The sequence below is a fragment of the Mixophyes fleayi genome, chromosome 4 (assembly GCF_038048845.1).
Source record: "Mixophyes fleayi isolate aMixFle1 chromosome 4, aMixFle1.hap1, whole genome shotgun sequence".
NCBI classification, from domain to species: domain Eukaryota; kingdom Metazoa; phylum Chordata; class Amphibia; order Anura; family Limnodynastidae; genus Mixophyes; species Mixophyes fleayi.
Window position 1 is genome coordinate 163,407,543 of NC_134405.1, and position 20,442 is coordinate 163,427,984.

General features: G+C 42.3%; 3 protein-coding genes across 6 annotated transcripts in view; 1 reads left to right on the forward strand and 2 right to left on the reverse strand.

The window, feature by feature from the left end:
* CCDC146 (coiled-coil domain containing 146) overlaps positions 1-4,419 on the reverse strand; it is a 165,922-nt gene extending 161,503 nt beyond the window's left edge. For 2 of the 3 annotated variants that reach the window (XM_075208740.1, XM_075208738.1), the window contains exons 1-2: positions 4,236-4,419; positions 2,247-2,414 (exon numbers count right to left, since the gene is read on the reverse strand). In XM_075208740.1, coding sequence (XP_075064841.1) covers positions 2,247-2,405 — 159 coding nt within the window. In that variant the 5' untranslated portion in view covers positions 2,406-2,414; positions 4,236-4,419. Of the gene's footprint in view, positions 1-2,246; positions 2,415-4,147 lie in introns of all 3 variants that reach the window. The other variant, XM_075208739.1, reaches the window with a different exon arrangement.
* The window catches only part of LOC142152281 (N-acyl-phosphatidylethanolamine-hydrolyzing phospholipase D-like), a 386,092-nt gene that overhangs the window by 46,068 nt on the left and 319,582 nt on the right, over positions 1-20,442 (reverse strand). The window lies entirely within an intron of this gene.
* Positions 7,679-20,442, forward strand: part of FAM185A (family with sequence similarity 185 member A) — a 44,527-nt gene continuing 31,763 nt past the window's right edge. The window contains exons 1-2 of one of the 2 annotated variants that reach the window (XM_075208733.1): positions 7,679-8,136; positions 12,999-13,108. In XM_075208733.1, coding sequence (XP_075064834.1) covers positions 7,755-8,136; positions 12,999-13,108 — 492 coding nt within the window. In that variant the 5' untranslated portion in view covers positions 7,679-7,754. The remainder of the gene's footprint in view (positions 8,137-12,998; positions 13,109-20,442) is intronic. The other variant, XM_075208730.1, reaches the window with a different exon arrangement.

Sequence of the window (20,442 nt, forward strand, 5' to 3'; positions counted from 1 at the left end):
TTCCACCACACTCTTTCCTCCATCTTACTCTTAGGCGGCCCGCCACGCCGCCACTCCCCCCCACCCCTTTACTCTTCTCAGTCTTATTTCTCTTTCAAAAATAGTTGCTTTCTTGAAAAAATTGGGTCAACATTCTTATTAATACTCTTTTCTAACAAGACGCTGTATGTTTTAATGCATATGTATTTTTCAGATGTTTTTTTTTAACACAGTGCTGTATAGAATGTTACTTTTGGTTGACCCTTGCAAAAATAAAATCTTAAAAAAAATAAAAAAATAGCATGTGTCTGAAAGGTATAAATGACTTGTACACTGAAATGCATCGTTCTTCTGAATTTTCATCTGACCTGATCACACTGGTATCTTCCACCAGTGTGTGTGAGCAAATAAACCATCTTGCTTCAAAGACCTGCTTGGAAACATCTTCAATATTGCTGTTTTCCTTTGATCTACAGATTAGACCCTAAAATCTAATCCGTTCTCCGGCTGACTCTGCGGTTTGGACCCAAGCTTTCCAAGAACCAACGATCACCTTGCTATCCATGCAGCCCTGGTCCATGTGATAGGCCAGGGGAAATCCATTCACAGCAACCCGGATCCATAGTAAGAGGTCTGGAGTTACCAGCCCAGGTACCATCAGCAACGAGGTACACTAGCAGCGTCAGTGACCCAGAAGAAATCCGGTTCTGGATGCCGGTATAGGAGTCCAGTGGTGGCAGCAGCCCCTCCTATTGCGGCAAGAGGGCACTTTTTGGATAATGAAAGGGAACGGTGGCAAAGTAAGCCCAGCCGGTTCCCAGCAACAACAGACAGGGTGGCATAGGCAGTCCATCCTGTCACAGACTGAATGTGAGGTTTGAAGAGGGAAGAATCGAGGATGATCCCTAGGCAGCAGATTTGAGGACAGAGAAGATGGTAGTATTATCAACAGAAAGAGAGAGGAGGGAGGTGAGGGAGCCCTGGAGCGGGGAGAGGGAATATTGATCATTTCATTTTTAGAAATATTGAGTTTTTAGAAAGTGCTGGGATATCCAAGATGAGATGGACAAAAATAGCAGGAGACATGAGACATAATGGTAGGAGAGAAGTCAGGAGAGGAAAAACAGATTTGGGAGTCATCAGCATACAAGTGTTACTTATGGTCAAAGGAGCTGAAGAGGTCATCAAGGGAGGAGGAGTAGAGGGAAAAAGTAGGGGGCAAAAATTGATCCTTGAATTTCTGGGAAACTCTGACAAGTAAGGAAAGGGAAGGGAAGTGACTGAAAAGAAGTGGTTAGTGAGGTAAGAGGAAAACCAGGAGAGAACAGTGTTACAGAGTCCTATAGACCTATAGATTGGAGACTGTGCAAAAGGAGGGAGTGGTCAATGGTATTGAAGGCAGTAGAGAGAAGGATAAGAAGGGAGAAGTGTAATGGAGGATGTAATATGGCAGTGGTAATGCCCATCAAGATCTATTATGCCAGTAATAATGCCCAGCAAAATCTAATATTCTAATGATAATGCTCAGCATGGTGACCCAATTGAACAGAGACCCAAGTACACACACTGTCTTCAATCTATCCCCTTCTGCCTGAAACTCCCATGTGACGTGCATTTTGTGGGAGTTCTGGATGCATTCAGAGCCAAGAAACTTCTCTTTGATGCTTATACTGATCGTTTTTTTTTTTTAATGGAGTAATAATAATAATTAGGTAAAGGTCAAAGTGTAAGAGCATTCTCCCCAAAAGGCACCATCACCCCTCCAACAATGCACCAGTACAGTGTCTGGCTGGCATCAGATATTAATTATTATTATTATTATTATTATAATAATAATCTACAGGTCTGTGTCACCCCAAATCTGCCCCATGGACTATAAATACACCTATGAATCTATATACACAATGATCCTAAACTGTATAAGTAATCACCATAAGTAATTCAAGAATAGTTCACCAACACAAATGACAATTTAAGTGTAATTTAGAATTACAAAATAGTCTGTCTAAAACCCAATATAAATATTGAAGTGGAGACAATTGTTAATCCCCAAATAAAGTAAACAAGTAATGTTCAGAGAAACAGTCTAGTTCTGTGGCTCTATGATGTTTAGTTTAAAGTAGCTGTGACATAATTGATCAACCAGGAGTACTACAAATCTGGCAGCATCGTGCTTTTAGCCCATTCTGAGCTTTCCAGGTGAAAACATACATATCAGACAATTAGGCTAATAGAATAAAGATTGAGCTGCACTTGTCATATGTTACCTCATCCAAACACTGAAAGGCAGGACTTGAAGACACATCTTTAGGACTCTCATCTTGCGTATTAAAAGGAGCTATTGCATACAGCGGCTTCTCCTGGACATTGTCTTCTTCTTCTGAAGACTCACTTATGTCAGACCTTTCTTCTCCAAAACTGCTCATTTTTACAAACTGCCGTGTGAAAAACAGTGATAAATGGGAAACATTCAGCAAAATTTTTTTTTATAATGATCGTAGTAATGATAGCATTAATAAAATACACTGTATAGTGCAACATATAATTGTATATAACTAGTCATTGTTTTAAAATAGATGACACATACAGTTTGTGTATGGACATATACACCGATCAGCCACAACATTAACACCAGCAGCCTAATATTGTGTTGGTCTCACTTGTGCTGCCAAAAAGCATTTGACGTGTCGAGGCATGCACTCCACAAGACATCTGAAGGGGTCTTGTGGTATATGGCACCAAGACGTTAGCAGAAGATCCTTTAAGTCCTGTAAGTTACGAGGTGGGGGCTCCATGGCTAGAACTTGTTTTTCCAACACATCTCACAGAAGCTCGATCAGATTGAGATTTTGGGAATTTGGAGACAAAGTCTGCAGCTTGTCATGTTCTTCAAACCATTTCTGAACAATTTTTGCAGGGTGCATTATACTGCTGAAAGAGGCCACTGCCATCAGGGGTGATTGTCGTTTTCATGAAGGGGTGTACTTGGTCTGCAACAATGTTTAAGTAGTTGGTATGTGTCAAAGTAACATCCACTTGAATATCAGGTCCCAAGTTTCCCAGCAGAACATTGGCCAGAGCATCACACTACTTCTGCTAGCTTGCCTCCTTCCCAAAGTGCATCCTGGTGCCATCCCTTCCCCAGGTAAATGATGCACACGCACCTGGCTGTCCACATGATGTAAAAGAAAGAGAGTCATCAGACAGGCCACCTTCTTCCATTACTCCATGGTCCAATTCTGGTGCTCACATGCCCACTGAAGGTTCTTTCATTCTTTCAGTAGTGGACAGCGGTCAGCATGGGTACTCTGATGGGTCTGTGGATAAGCAGAAAGCTGCAATGCACTGTATGTTCTGACAACTTTCTATCATAGCAGCATTGACTTTTTCAGAAATATGGTTACAGTAGCTGTTCTGTGGGATTGGACCAGACGGGCTAGCCTTCGCTCACCATGCACATTAATGAGCCTTGGCCACGATGATCTTGTCGCTAATTCACCGGTTGTCCTTCCTTGGACCACTTGTGCTAGGTATGCATAACAGGAACACCCCCACAAGACCTGCCATTTGGAGATGCTCTGACCCAGTTGTCTGCCTAATATATTCCCCTTGACAGGTACCATTGTAACGAGATAATCAATGTTATTCACTTCACTTATCAGAGGTTTTAATGTCACAACATTAAAACCTCTGACAAGTGAAGTGAATAATATAATTGGTTATTCACTGACTGATTGGTGTAAAGTTCCCATAAAGCCCCCATCAACTAACTTCTGGAAAACCACAGCCGAAAAGAGCTGTATATTCAGGTAAACATTGTATATTATTTTAGTTGCCTATGTTAAGAGCAATATTGAGAAATGAAACAAGTCAAACAGTCTCATCTGTTTTCATTTACCAAGATTTTTAACGTAATAAACAAATGCTAGCTGTGAGTATGCACAGAACATTTGTAGTATACAATATTATCACAACTAAATATAGATTTTAAGTTGTCAGGCATATGCAGCAGGGCTACATATTTTGCCCAGATTTATGTCTCAGCGTTTTAACCACATACATTATAAACACACAGGAATATATAAACTCTGTACAAATAAAAAAAACTATTTTGGAGCGTTCCCATACTTGACTCAATCAACAGATAGTTTAGTCACACTTTGCTTACCTCCTGCTTTCTCTTTATTTAAACAAGTAAACAAAGCAGATCAAAGTAAGTGGTCTCGCGTTGATTTGTCAGCAAATGGGTTTCTCACCTTCTTAAGGCTGCTTACACAGAGCTGTACAAATAAATTATCGGGGTCGGTTATAACAGGTGTTGTCCCATTTCTCAGGTCTGTGGTCACAGGCTCAGCTAAAATTGTATGATCAGACTACATTGCAAGCGTCCAGCACCATGGCAACAGCGAGAATTCTCGGCTACCGCCCTACATGATTTTATGACGTAGACAAACCAAGACAATAGGCTGTAAAAGGAGGCGGGGCTTAACGAGTTCGGTTTGGTGGAATTTAAACGAGTTGCTGCTCTCAGTATCTATTGTACCTCTGCTTAATAAAATAAAGGAAGACATTCTTCTAAAGCGCAATCTAAAAGAGGCTTATTTTTGTGTATGTGAAAATGATAAATTGATATTTTACTACCTTATATTAGTTTGACTGACAATCTCAGCTTTTGCAGATTTGTAGCGTGTGAGATTTTTTTTGCAATGCTTTATAAATTGAGAGCAAACACATTGTTTAGGTAATGTAAAGTTAAACTACATCTTTTATGTATTAATGGTTTTAAAGTAAATGTTTTAATTTTTTTACAGGACAGATAGGACTATCTTTTAGCAGTGATTTTAAATATTTTTTGTAGGGTTATACAAAGTAGATTAGAAGATAAAAGTAAACAGAAAACACTTTTTCCTGATTGTACTCAGGATTATTGACCAGTGTATGTGCAGAAGAGGCCCCACTTTTCTGAGCGCCAGGTCGAAGAGCAAAGCGAGGACTTCGGCGGTGTGACCAGGCATTGTTGACCCCCCCACCCCCTCCTCCCCTGTGTGCTCTGTATTGGCTTCACCCTCTGGTGTGGTAATTCAGACTCTGCTTAAAAGTATTCCCATATTTCTTACATGATGATTCTTACATAGTTAAGACATACATATAGTGACAGATGCGCTCTTAGGGGTGGGTTTCCTTTGTCCATAACACCACAAACTCTAACCATTAGGAATGTGCCTCCTTATGCCATCTTGCTTCCCTCCTTCAGTTCTTCATATACTGTATGTTACCAGAACTATGTTTTCAGACTGCAGTTGAATAGTCTCATGGGTCACCCGAGGTCGGCCATTCACAATGCTTAGGTGTGATATTCCAAAAAGTCAAAACATTTGGGTATTTATTTAATATGGTCGTGTCGTACCCCATTCATACTGCGCCAAAAACCCGGGTTTTTGCCGGGGCAAGCCCAGACGACCCGGGTCGAGTATGAACAAGGTCTACCCGGAAATTTCTCTCCGTGGGAGCCTCTGTCCCCTGGCAATATCCCGGGTTCTTATACCCGGGATATTGCCGGGCGGCAATATGAAAGCAGTATTAATGATTAGTGATGCAAAATGCGGCAATACATATTTAAACACCACTGAAATGTACCACGCCGGGGCTGCTCTAGGAGCCCCAGCGAAGTCCCCCTCCTACACAAAATGTTTTTACTATTTAGCATAATTTAGCGTGGAGGAAGTGCTGTATGCATGCACAGAGCACTTCCACAGGTGAAGTATCCAGTGAACCCGGAAAAGCTTCAGCTGGACCCCAGTGAAAATGAAAGGTATCCTGAGATGTGTTGCCTAGCTGTGGAAAGCTTAATGAATTGGAGAACTTTGCAGACCCCAACTGGGTAATGGCAAGAGAAGATTTCTCCTGCGAGGAACCACTCATAAATTATGCATTGACCATTTTACGAGAAAACAGGCATTTTCTCCATTTTTATGACTGATCGCATGTTAACAAATAGACCTCTTGGTGGAGAGCGTCTCTCTGTCTGCATACTCGGATACAGGTACAGCCTTATCAGTTAGAGGTCTCTTTGGGGCCTTGCCTACGTGTATAGAACCACCATGCTCCGAGCAGGGAAGAAAGAAGGGGCAAGTGTCAGTTCCAGGGTGCAGTGCAGCCTGGGCCGGTGCCCTAGGCGCAATTTTGAAAATCCGCCCCCCCCCCCAAAATATCCGCCCCCCCCCAAAAAGAAATCTGCCACCCCCCCAAAATATCCGCCCCCAGGACTTTCCTTACCTTAAACTCCATGACGCTGCTCCTCTCTGCAGGGTCCCGTCCCTCACTGATACTGTCGGGCCCTGATGATGATGTCACGCCCGACAGTCAGTAAGGGGAGGGGGAGTGGAGGAGACGGTGGTGCGCCCACCCCATGTGCTGTTCCGGAGCACAAAGTTTTGCTTGGTAGGAGCAGAGCAGCTGCTGAGCCCGTTCAGTATCTGCGGGCCGTTGCGGCGATGGTGATCCATAGCTGTGCGGCGGCCGTGGAAGGTATGCCCGCGGTTGCCGCACAGTTTTACAGTAAAAAGTAAATCTGCTTTTTAATCCTGTGGCGCCCTTCAGAGCCCGGCGCCCTAGGCAACTGCCTAATGTTGCCTAATGGGAGCGCTGTGCCTGAGTGCAGCCTTACACAGAGATGGGCACTGGCATTCTAGCAATCACTCTGGGGAGAGCTGAATAGTTGGCTGCTGGTATCAAGACTCCCAATACTTATCTAATGATGTCTATTGGATATTTTAAAAATATGCAATAATTTCACATTTTGGCAGAGTTGTGGAAAGGTTAAATTAAAGAAGGAGAAGTATATTTGGCATGAGGGTGGAATTTTTGCTTTATAAGAAATTTGTATGGAACTTGCAGTACAAGAGCAATTTAGAAGGTCGTAGTTTACTACCAAAACAATATACAATGGTTTAATGATTTCCATTACATTATGTTTACCCTGTGTTTGCGTGGGTTTCTTTCGGGTGCTCCAGTTTCCTCCCACATTCCAAAAACATACTAATAGGTTAATTGGCTGCTTCTCAAAATTGACCCTTGTCTCTGTGTGTGTATGTTAGGGAATTTAGACTGTGGGGCAGGGACTGACCAGCTGCACTAGACACCTCCTCCTTGGGCTTTCTGCTCCACTCCTCCAATGTCTTTGCACCTCTTTCAGTGACTCTAAACCTGTTGGTTGCTAACATGAGTGAGCTCTCTGTACAGCGCTGCAGAATTAGTAGCGCTATATAAATAGCTGATGATGATTATGGCCAGTTTTGCTGCCTTTAGCTTGATTTAAAAATAAGAAACAAAACTTAACTAGTCTATTTAGTTAAAATATGATTGTTTGGGCACTTGCACAGTACGTGTGAAGTACCGTTCTTTGTAATTGATGACCTACCAAACTTACAAGTATGGAATTCCTTTCTTTTGTAATATGTTCTATGAAAACGTGAAGAAATTCTGTTAGTATTAAATTACTACTACTAAGACAACCTTGAAAATGAATGTAAACTTTTCCATACTCCTCCTGTGTGGACAATAGTGCTGACGCGCAGATAATCATCATAACCAAGTAAACAATCGACGACTGGAGCACGTCGAACATCTGGGGCGAGGGATTCTGGGAGATGTAGTTTTCTTTGCATAAGGAGCTTTGTAGAGTGTTATGTTTTTCACTACATCTCCCGTCAGCTTGGTTGTGGGTACGTAGAGAGGACAGTAAGAAGTGTCTGCATGGGTGATATAAGGCAGTAATGGTCTCCCTGGTACATCGTGGCCACCTTTGGTGGTCGCTTGTGCGTGGAACACGGATAGTACCCTGCCGGCACCGGGGCACCAAGGCTACTGAGTCCCGGAACAAACCGCTCAAGCAGTGGACTCTTATCGTCAGCCCGCTGAGTAGCCTGAGGGTAAAGCTGCCGTGCAATGTGCGGGTGAGACCCCAGGACCCGCTCACATACCCGAACGCTGACAGGGTATTTGTAATGGTCAGCGGAGTGGACCGCAATGTGCACCGGGGGCTTGATCTGGACAACATTGAAGTCAAATACGACGAGGAGTCCAAGCAGGTGCTGATCAGTTCCCAAGACATAGACAGCCAGGCCTGTGTAGATGTCACCACTCCTGTGCGCTTCGGTATGTCATAAAGGCAGGGGTTATACGGCTATGCCCCTAACAGTTCTGTGTATTTTCAGGAGTGCAAATTTTTGTTTTGAAAACATGAATTGTTAGCTATTCTACTGTCCTGCAGTAACTTACAGTTCCTAGAAAGATTGTGAACCCTTTTGTTGTACCTATATTTGAATAATAATCATATATTGTTATTGCAGCTCACCTGCTACCTCTCTGATAACTCCATCTTTGATCCTCTTCAGGCTGTCTTTTGCCCCCTCCAATCCACAGAAACTGCCCCGACCAAAGTCACCAACGATCTTCTCTTGGCCAAATCCAGGGGCCACTTCTCCCTGCTTATCCTCCCGGACCACTTTTTGACATTGTGAATCACCCTCCTACGTCCACACCCTTCATGTCATTGGCCTCTCTGAAACGGTCCTAACATGGTTCATCTCTTAACCTCGCCAACTGCTCCTTCCCACGTCCCGTCCCCCCCATCCATCCTTCCTGTAGGAGTCCCACAGGGCATTCTCCTTGCCCCTCTGCTCTTTTCTCTATACACCACGTCTCTGGGTAAACTCATTAGTTCCTTCGGTCTCCAGTATCACCTCTATGCCGATGACACTCAGCTCTATCTCTCTTCTCCTGATCTCTCCCATTCCCTCCTCTTTTGGGTGTGCAGTTGCTTCTCCAGCATTTCCTCCTGGATGTCCTTAGGCATTCTCCCCCTCCCCTTCTGACCTCTCTATTACTGTTGACAATACCACTATCTCCTCTGTTCCCCAACTTGGCTGCCCTGGTGTCGTTCTTGACTCCTCCCTCTCCTTCACCCCCCCACATTAAATCTTTTGCCCAATCCTGTTGCTACCAGCTCCGCAACATCGCTGGCATCAGACCATTCCTCTCCCAGGATGCCCCCAAAACGCTTATCCACTCACTGATCATTTCTCATCTCAAATACTGCAACCGTCTCCTTACTGGCCTTCCCTACTCCCATTTCCCTCCTTTTCGCTCTGTACTTAATGCTGCTGCTAGGCTTATCTTCCGCTCTCACTGCTCCACATCTCCTCCTCTCGGCCTAGCCTTACACTGGCTCCCCTTCCCCTACAGAATCCTCTTCAAACTCCTTATCCTCACGTACAATGCCCTCTTCAACCTTCTCCAACTCTGCTCCCTACATCTTCAACCTCATCTACATACATACTTCCTACTGCCCTTTCCGACCATCACCTTTCCTTCCCACTGGTCCCCACATCTCACTCTCGTATCCAAGATTTCTTCCGTGCTCCCCCCACCACTTGAACAATCTCCCTTATTCTATCAGACTGTCCCCTAACCTTCATAGCTTCAAACGGTCATTGAAAACCCACCTGTTCTTAAAAGCCTCTGCTTAACCATTTCACCATGTAGTATACCTCACCATGTCTTTTCATCCATCTCTCTCACTCTTGCTTCTTGCCCTCAGATCCCCTTTCACTGACTCGCCCCATGTGTCAACTGCTTGTCTTCCCCTTTCCCTTTTGGTTGTAAGCTCTAGCGAGCAGGGCCCGCTTCCCCCTGTTCTCATTAACTATAACTTTTGCTCACTAGTGGCACTACACACCTCCTCCTTGGGCTTTCTGTCCCTTGACCACTCATCCAATGTCTTTGCACCTCTTTCAGTGACTCTAAAGCTGTTTGTTGCGAACATGCTATTGGACACAGGTTTCAGCTTGCGCTGAATATACCGTTGCACCCCATTACCCTTCCTTCCTATCAGTAGCAGTGTTAAGAATTGTAGTGTTGTTTGTTTATTGTATTGTACTGTAATACCTTCTACTGACTGGTTTGTCCGCTGTATGGTGCTGCAGACCACACGTGACGCCCAATAAATAAAGGCTAATAATAATTGTATGAATGTAGGCCCCCAACATAGACTGGTAATGATCCAGCCAGTCTGATTGCCAACTTTCTGGTTTTTATTTACTTTGGCTGTCCACATGTATGGCTAAATTGGATGATGATCCTGTCGATTAATGCAGCTGAGCTTACCAGACTGTGTTTTTCCAGGTAGCTCAATTGAACTGTTTTTCCATATGACTTGATCAAAAATGAAGCCTTATTTAACTCTTATTGTGATATAGTACAGTGGTGGGCAACTAGTCGGCCGTCAGCAGCCTGGTGAGACGTCTCGTCTGCATCCCATATATTTTTTCCCTGCTCTAAATTATTCTCTGCTTTCTTATAAAGCAGTTAAGACTGAACCAGGGGCAGCGAGGTTGTGTCATCATCATTATTTTTTTTTATATAGCGCCACTAATTCCACAGCGCTGTACACATGACCTCCTTTGCACACTACAGGAAGGTCATACAGCACATCTAATTGAAGGGGGATGAGACGAGTGCAATGTCTTCTGTCCTATGTGCTCTCCCTCTTTCCTCTGCAGGCTCCAGGCTAAAGGTAAGTATTTTGACTAAGGTTTCTAGATTAACTAGCGAGTGTGGACATGTGGGGACGTTTGAGTGACATTTGGGAAGGGCTGGGTAGTATTTGGAAAGATCTGCGTGGCATTGGGGAGTTTTAGAATAAATGTTAGGGGAATATTATAGTAAGTGGTGGTCTGAGTGCTTGTGGGGACATTTCTCTGGCGAGTGTGGAGGGTTGGCGGGGGGTTCTGAGTTTCATGTGGTGGAATTTTGGAGAAAATGAAGAGCATGTTGGGGCATTTTGGGATGAGTGCTGTGGGGGTGGCAAGGTCGCTTGTTGCCTTGTTGGAGGGCCACACAAATGCGACCTTTAAATTATGCCATGTTACCCATCACTGATATAGTAGATGTAACATCTGCTGTAGGATTCATTATAACAACTTCCAGACTTTCAGAGACAGAGGCTTGTAACCATTTTTGAAGTGAAACTTCTTTGGTGGCACCTATTAAAAATTGTTCGTGGAGATAAAAATTTGCAACAGAAGTGACATCATGCACTTTCATTGCACACTGTGTGAACTGCCGTGTTGTATTCAGCCCTGTTGTAGTCTGCTTGTGAGGCCACATTTTGACAGCTCAGTAATCTATGAGCGTAGAGTTAGATAACACCTACCAGTGTCTTCTTACAGACGCAAAAACACCTCTTATTCACAGCTTGCAGACTTGCTCTGCCCCTTTTTGTTGTACTGACAAATCAGCGAGCAGTATAATCCATGACTGCTGGGAGGCAGCTAGTATATTAGCAGAAGAGCCCCATGGATGTTATAACTGGTTTCTGTCTGGAAGCGTGACTGGCCACTACAGTAGCACAGTGTTGTCCAAGCCTATTTCTGAGACATACATAGCGGTACCTAATTCCAATTGGTTCTTGGAGGTTACAGTGGTCGACGAGGACAATATGAAGTCTAGTAGTCCATTTTATTGTAGGCATAGACCTGAAGCAGGGTGTTTGCTCATAGGGTTAGTATAATGTAAGCACATTTTGGAATACTAGGATACAGAGAGGTAGTATACTGTGTGGCAGCACAGTGGCCTAGTGGTTAGCACTTCTGCCTCACAGCATGAGTTCGATTCCCGACCATGGCCTTATCTGTGTGGAGTTTGTGTGTTCTCCCTGTGTTTGCGTGGGTTTCCTTTGGGTGTTCCGGTTTCCTCCCACAATCCAAAAAAAGCATACTGGTAGGTTAATTGGCTGCTATCAAAATTGACCCTAGTCTCTCCCTCTCTGTCTGTCCCCCTCTCTCTGTATCTGTGTGAGTGTGTGTCTATATTATGGAATTTAGACTGTAAGCTCCAATGGGGCAGGGACTGATGTGAATGAGTTCTCTGTACAGCGCTGCAGAATTAGTGGTGCTATATAAATAAATGATGATGATGTGTGTGTGTGACAAATGGCAAGTACATTATTGTCCACAGGTATGCAGTGTAGTGGATGCATTTTGCATAGCCACACCTGTCAATGTGCATAGCTCTTTTCCCTGTGTGAAATTAGAAATAGTTTGCTTCCAAATAGATGGTAGTCTGCTTTATAGATTTAAGAACATTAATACAATTTCATTAAATTGGGTAGCCAAGGCCTAAATATGTTTGATTAATTATGCCCAATTGCATGGAGCCATTAAAGTCATGTGTATGTATATATTTGAAATTCTGGAAAGCCTACAGAAGTTTTATCAATAAAAGTATTTGGATTACTTTGGAGATAATACAAGGTTACTAAAACTGACATCATCTTTTCTTAAGTGCTGTGTATTTTTATGAGGACTACCATTTCTTGTCGGTGTAGAATATAATTAATTATAGATACATTTCTATGGGTGTAAATGAAAGTAAGTTCAAAGGAAGACATAGGAGTACATTGAGCCTGTGAATATTTTATTGCAATCAAATATGTAATTTAGATTTGAAAGTCACATTTGTTTGAAACAAAGTGTTGTTTTGTATCTTTCATTATGTAATCTTGGGGCCAAATTCAATTTAGCAAGATGTCCCATTGGAGCATTACGGCATGTGCTTCTGCACGCATCTCCACGTATTTTGGTATATGAAACCTCACTTATCTTTGCTCACATCTCTATGAGGTGCAAGCAATAATGCGAAACATTTTAGTTCTCTAACATCCCACGGAGTTCCTAAAGAACTGTGCGCTTAATTGAATCTGCCCTTTGGAGTCAGTAGAATTTAGTTATAAATAAATATGTTTTCCTCCCAAATTAATTGGGATCAAATTAGTAGTAAAGGCAAATGTAAAATGTATGACTTTAATGCATGCAAATCTCCTAAATGGATTGTATTTCTAAAAATCTCAGATGATGGTTGTTGTTTAATTTGGTACATATGTTAAACATGACTTCATTTAGCAGCAAAATGGTCTAATATTTTCTCTCCAAATGCTAATTGTATTTATTTTATTTTAGATGTGAACATCAAAACACTGGGCTCTGGTTGTGTGAACATTAAAAAAATTGAGTGTGACAATTGTCAAATAGAAACGGAGAAAGGCAACAGCATCTTACAGTCTATCAAGGTAATAATGCAAAGTATTGGAATTGTACCCTTAACATTTTTATTTGCCTAGTGCAGGGGGAATATATTAATCGTAAATGTTTTTTTTTTTGTATATCTGCCTCTGTGCAGGCTATTAGTAGAGTGTTATGTTTACTACCTCTTTGCCTGCTCTCTGTCTGTCTCCTTTCTGGACCTGACCATACTCCTAATGGTAACATTGAGCCCATGATGTCACACATCTCTTGCCATTAGGCCACACCAACAAGCTGGTTTCAAGAGCATTGCCACATCTGGCAATGTAAATATGGTGAATAAAGTATAATTATATAAACTAGGTAAAGTCGTATAACAAGATTATATTCTAAATTTATTATGTATATGTCTAATGTAGACATTCAATTTATACATTTGAATTACTCAAAGGGAAAATAAATAAATGGTATATTTAATAAAGTAACTTAAAGTAGTGTAAATGTATTAGAATGTGAGTGAGTCCTATTCGAAATGGAGCGCTTGCTAGACTTGGTTATGTCATATCTGGACATAACAGTTCTATAGTCCTTACCAAGTGACCCACCAATTTATTTGTGAACTTTTGGAAATATCCTCTGAAATCTTCAGGATGGCTCCCTGGTGCTCCACCGAATAAGTTAAAACACAGCCCATATGGTACAATGTTAAGGTATATACCAATCAGCCACAAAATTAAAAACCACTAGTCTAATATTGTGTACGTCCCCCCTTGTGCCGCCAAAACAGCATTGTCCATTCGAGGCATGTACTTCACAAGACCTCTGAAGGTGTCCTGTGGTATCTGACACCAAGATTTTAGCAGCAGATCCTTTAAGTCCTGTAAGTTGCGAGGTGGAGTCTCCATGGCTTGGACTTGTTTTTCCAGCAGATCCCACAGATGCTCGATCGGATTAAGATCTGGGGAATTTGGAGGCCAAGTCAACACCTTGAACTCTGTCATGATTCTGAAACCATTCCTGAACAATTTTTTTCAGTGTGGCAGAAAGTATTCTCCTGCTGAAAGAGACCAATGCGATCAGGGAATACCGTTGCTGGTACGTGTCAAAGTAACATTCACATGAATGCGAGGACCGAAGGTTTCCCAGCAGAACATTACCTAGAGCATCACACTGCCTCCGCCGGCTTGCCTACTTCCCATAGTGCATCCTGGTGCCATCTCTTTTCCAGGTAAACCATGTATACGCACCCGGCATCACGTGGTGTAAAAGAAAATGTGATTCATCAGAACAGGCCACTTTCTTCCATTGCTCCATGGTCCAGTTCTAGCACTCACATGCCCATTGTAGGCTCTTTTGGCTGTGGCAGAGGTCATCATGGACACTCTGACCTGTCTGTGGCTACGCAGCAAGCTGCGATGCACTGTGTGTTCTGACGCCTTTCTATCATAGCCTGCATTAACTTTTTCAGCAATTTTTGCTACTGTAGCTCTTCTGTGGAATTGGATAAAACGGGCTAGCCTTCATTCCCATGTGCATCAAGGAGCTTTGTGCACCCATGACAGTGTCGCCGGTTCACCAGTTGTCCTTCCTTGGACCACTTTTGGTAGGTACTAACCACTGCATACCGGGAACACCCTGCAAGACCAGCCGTTTTGGAGATGTTCATCAAGGGCCATCAAATTTGGCCCTTGTCAAAGTCGCTCAGATCCTTAAGCTTGGCCATTTTTCCTGCTTCCAACGCATCAACCTTAAGAACTGACTGTTCACTTGCTGCCTAATATATCCCACCCCTTGATAGGTGCCATTGTAAAGATATAGTCAATGGTATTCACTTCACTTGAGTGGTTATAATATTGTGACTGATAGGTGTATATTTTTATTTGTATTGTTTACCAATTTTCCTCTATTACCATTATATGTTCTTTGATGTTAGTATGAATCTTTTAGGCACTGAACTGTTTTCAAAAGCGTTTGCATTATGTAAAAGTACATAATATTGCTGTACTTTGTATTAAATGCTTCAATAAATAAAGTGTTGAGAATAATCTGTTCTCGTGTGATAAATAACCCATTTAACAGCAGAATTTTGTTGTCATTATTTATTCAACAAAAAATATCCTAACATGAAGAAGCCGTATGTTTAAAAAAAGAAAAAGTAAATACACATATACATGTTTAGTAACTTGAAGAAGTCTCTAAGACCAAACAGTTCCACTTTGGTATTGTATTTCCAGAGGATATTGTTACAGAAATCTTGTGAATGTTCAGATGCAGCTTTGCAAGTCTAATCCATCCTGCAGTGTTTTTTTGTTTACAAAAAAGGCTTTTTTTCCTGGCTATCTTTCCATACAAGCACTACTAATACTTATTCGGTCTTTCTTATGGTCTTTATGAACTTTTACATTTTACCATGTTGACAGAGTTATGTAGGTTCCTGTATGCAGCTGTTGAGTTCTTTGTAATTTCTCTGAGTTTCCCATTTCTTGGTGAATTTGCTAGGATGCCCACTCCTCGGAAGTTTGGTAACTATCTTTAATGTTCTCTATTTGGAAATAATCTTTATTGCTTTTATGAGATCATTGCAGATGTTTTTTTCTCCATAAATGCTCCTGACTGAACTGCCAAAGGTTCTGCTTTTACATGAAGGTGTTAGGACTTCCTCTTGATGATCAAATACTAATGTGCACTTGTATAGGGTCACTAGGCTCAAATTAGCTTCTTAATTGATAGAACTGATTGGAAGCGGATGTTCTTACTTTTTCACACATAATAATGATGGATTATTTTTTGTTGAGTAAATGACAAATTAAAATATGTTATGGGGTATAGTTACTGAGATTACGATTATTACATTTTAGAGCTTGGTGAGAACTAAATATTTGTTTGCAACGGCTTGATATGTCAAATCTCAGATTTGAAAGAGAGTGTTCTTTTCACATGGCTTTATATATGTGTATATGTAGATATAGATGGGTTCCTCATCAGAACAGCAGTGACATGATTTTAATGTCTGTACTGGTTCCTTAGCAGTTTGCTCCTTCAGGTTTACTTTTGGAACACTTTGTGAGCAAATTTCATAAATTTGCTCCTCTGAATGTGCCCTATGAGGTAGATATGCTGCAATTACAATGACATGAGAGTCATGTTGTGTAACAACAACTACAGACATGGCACATGCATCTGAGCTAATTGTGATGCAACCATGCAGGCTTATTATGTCATGTATTTTACTTTTTTAAGTACATTTTATTAATTTTTCAATGAAAAACAAATGGTTATGAGGATGGAATACAGGTGAGGGAAGTGACTGGGTGAGACGTGTCCAGTTGCCAGTTTCTTATTACATATTGACATTTCTGCTGAAAGGTCTGGTACACAAAGTGGTCAGGATAATATAAAGAACTCCAGTTAGAACACAACTCCCAGTCTTACTGGTTATTGAAGGCCTAGCTGGTGAGAAGGTAAGAGTTCGGGAGAACCAATTCTTGTGGCCAGCATCAATCCAAAGGTCTGGTACACAGGAAGACATCAGGAGCAAGTATAACTCTTGACACCGGTACAAGCACACCATAATCTGCACACCCGGCCCGCAGTGTGCTGGACTGTTCCGGCAGCTGAAGCGTACTGCCATCATTGATGACGCCTTTCATGCGTGCAGGCGCTGTTTGCTATTGGTTTGGTTTAGCAATACCACCACACGTCAACTCTCGTATACCCCTGTCTGTGAGCCAAGTACAGCAATGTACATGCCTGGTATGTGATAGCAAGATGTTTGCTGTAGTTTGCCCTGATGGCAAACCTTACAGGTTGAGTTTTTTTCACAGTTTGCATCAAACTAACTGGGGCACTATCTGAAGAATTAATTATTTGACTGTCTCATCTCTTAATCTGCCTTGCTTCTTGTTCTCTATTTCTCAGGCCGTACTGTAAGGGATCTAGCTATGTACCCACTGTATGTTCTGCTGGAGCCGGAATCATTGCAGCTTTATCTGCTGTTAAAAAAGATTAATGAAACGCTCTAGTAAATGTAGCAAGAAGCATTTGGAAAGTGTCACTGTGTATTGCTAACATATTTACAATAGGTTTAATTTAAAAAAAAATAAAAAAATTAACAGCTGTATAAAATGTGGTGGAACTGGCTAGAGTACAATATAAAACAAGCACATAGGAAGTGCCCATAAGTACAAACCATAAATTATACTTTTATCACTTATCAGATTTAGTTCTCAAAGAGTGACAAAGCTTCTGTAGTACAACTTAAATATTATTGCTCAGATTACATAATGAAAATCTACATGTTGTAGTAAAGATCAGGCCTGATTGTTGTTTATAAATCATTTGGACTGAATGGATGGATCTTGGGATAAAATTTTAAGCCATGTGTATTCATACTGTATCTAGTTTCATGTTCTGCCAAAAGTGGGCCACCCCAAAGAAGATTAAACCAGCTGCCGCAAAGGGGCACCTACAGTTCACCTGTGATGTTTAATTACCTTGTTTAGTCTATCACGAAGAGACGGAAGAAAAAAAAATAAATATAAGACTTTGAAAAGGATAGAGTACAAGTGGTGTTTATGTTTTGGAGACTCCTGAAGAGCTAGTAAACTGATTGAAGCCAGAGTGGACAAGTCGTAACAGTGGACAAGATGGTCTCGTTCACACAAAGATCTAATTGCAGCTAACTTGGAAACAAGCTCTTATAACAAAAAAAGATTAGTTGTTGCTTTTTTTGTACATAACTAACATGATGTCAAAGTGAGTGGCTGTTGCGTATAGGTTTACCAGATCAGCCAAATCCAGAGACATATGACATACACACATGCTGCATACCCGGATTTACATGTCAAATTAAAACATGCACGTCATCACATAATTTGTGCAGTTACCCGTTCCTCCTGCATGTCTGTATAGCAGTGCGAGTGACACAGACATTTAGGATGGTGAACAGAGTATCCACAGTGGAGGACAGACAGGGGACCTAGACAGTTATGTTTTGGAGCCCTGAGACATAGCTTGAGCCAGAAGATGAATTTCCCATGGTCCTGGAGAGCACTAAATCCACTTGGACACATTTCATTGTCCCTGGGAGCAGTAATGTAAATAATGAAAAGCCATAATACTACAGAAAGAAGTGGTACAGGGTGCCTGATATACACAGATCAGCCACAACATTAAAACCACCTGTCTAATATTGTGTAGGTCCCCCTCATGCAGCTAAAACATCTGCCTGTCGAGGCGTGGGCTCCACAAGACCTCTGAAGGTGTCCTGTGGTATCTGGTACCAAAACATTAGCAGCAGATCAATTAAACCCTGTAAGTCACCATGGCTCGGGCTTGCTTTTCCAGCACATCCCACAGATGCTCTATCGGATTGAGATTTGGGGAATTTGGAGACAAAGTCAACACCTTGAACTCTGTGTCATGTTCTTCAACCCATTTCTAAATACATTTTGCATGGTGCATTATCCTACTGAAAGAGGCCACTGCCATCATGGAATACTGTTGCTATGAAGGGCTGTATGTGTCTAAGTAACATCCACATGAATGCCACGGTTTCTCAGCAGAACATTGCCCAGAGCATCACAATGGTTCTGCTGGCTTGCCTTCTTCCCAAAGTGCATCCTGGTGCTATCTCTTCCCCAGGTAAACTTTTGGTTGGCACTCTGACCAGTCTGTGATGCAGCTAGCATTTGCTCAAATTCTTATGCTTGCCCATTTTTCTACATCAACTTCAAGAACCATCTGTTCACTTGCTTCCTAATATATCCCACTCCTTGACAGGTGCCATGGTAATGAGATAATTAATTTTATTCACTTCACTTATCAGTGTTTTTAATGTCGTGGCTGATCAGTGTATATCATTGTACATTTACTAATTTTTGTATTAATGCAATATTTTCTGAGGTAGTATGACATTTTTTTAGGCAACTTGTGTCTGTATTGCTATTTAAGACAGGAAATGACCACCATGCTCTTGAAGGCACAACAGACGGTCATTCTCAGGGTTTGAACTTGGAGCTTCTGCCTCTGGATATTGCTGCTCTGCTGACTGTGCTATTCTGGCTGCTGGACAGCTTCATGCCTTTACTCTGTGTTCTAGCTCCACCCTCTGATTTCCTGTATAAGTCTTGCCTGTTCCTGTCTTCCTTGCCAGATTACTGTGCTCCTGTCAGCAATCTGGTGCCTGTTCCTTTTGCTGCATTCTACCTCCAGCTTTCCACTGTTCATGTACTGACCTTGGATTGTCCTCAACTACGCCTCTGCCTAAACTCTATGCCTTATTTCTTTCACTGTGTACCAAACCCGACAGTTGTTGGCTAATCTTTATTATACTATCCTCTAGTAGCCTTCCTTCCTTGTATCCGGACCGTTATAGTCATCTCCTTTGCGTCCTGTGTGTTAGATAGATATGTAGGGAAACTGTCTCAATGATGAAACTGCAAGTAATTTGGAAATATAAGGATTACTGTAAACAAGTTTGGATGATAATTCCTGATTAAATGGTATATTCTAGACTTGGTGGTGCCAGGTATGGAGGTGGGCCGTATTACCTCCTGCCAGCATGTGTGTAAGATAATGTATAAAAATGGGCCCATGTAAAACGTATACTATCTTGTACTTCTGAGGTGATCATCCGTATGACAGGGCTGTGTGTGCATATGCATACTGTGCTCCAAAGACTACTTTACCATAAGGCACATTTGGTTCTGTGTAATTATTTTCTAGAACAGCAGACTGCATGGACTCTGAGATAGGTCACATACTTGCTTAGGTGCCTATTGTTTCCATTTTTTCCTTTTGTTAAAGTTGTTCACACTTAAATATATGCCTAACAATATTGATTTTTGTTTGCAATAAAATAGTTTAAGAAAATAAATAGCATCTGTCTATAAATTGTAAATAATTTCCAGTTATGTTATACAGAGTATTATACACATTAGAGCGGCGGTTCCCAAACTGTGCGCTGCGGCTCCCAGGGGTGCCGCGGCGCTGTCACTGGGGTGCCGCGGGACCCAGCAGGAGGCTGCTGGGTCCCGGCGCCCGACGGATTGGTAAGTTTCTGTGGTTTTTTTGGGTTTTTTTTTTAATGGCTGGCGCGGGGCAGAGTGAGAGGGATCGCGACAGAGAGCAGAGGATGGGCACAGAGGGGCAGAGGATGGGGACAGAGGGGCAGAGGATGGGGACAGAGGGGCAGAGGATGGGTGCAGCGGGGCAGAGGAGGGGGACAGCGGGGCAGAGGAGGGGGACAGCGGGGCAGAGGATGGGGACAGAGAGCCGTGGATGGGGATAGAGAGCCGAGGAGGGTGACAGCGGGGCAGAGGAGGGTGACAGAGAGCAGAGGAGGGTGACAGAGAGCAGAGGAGGGAGACAGAGCAGAGGA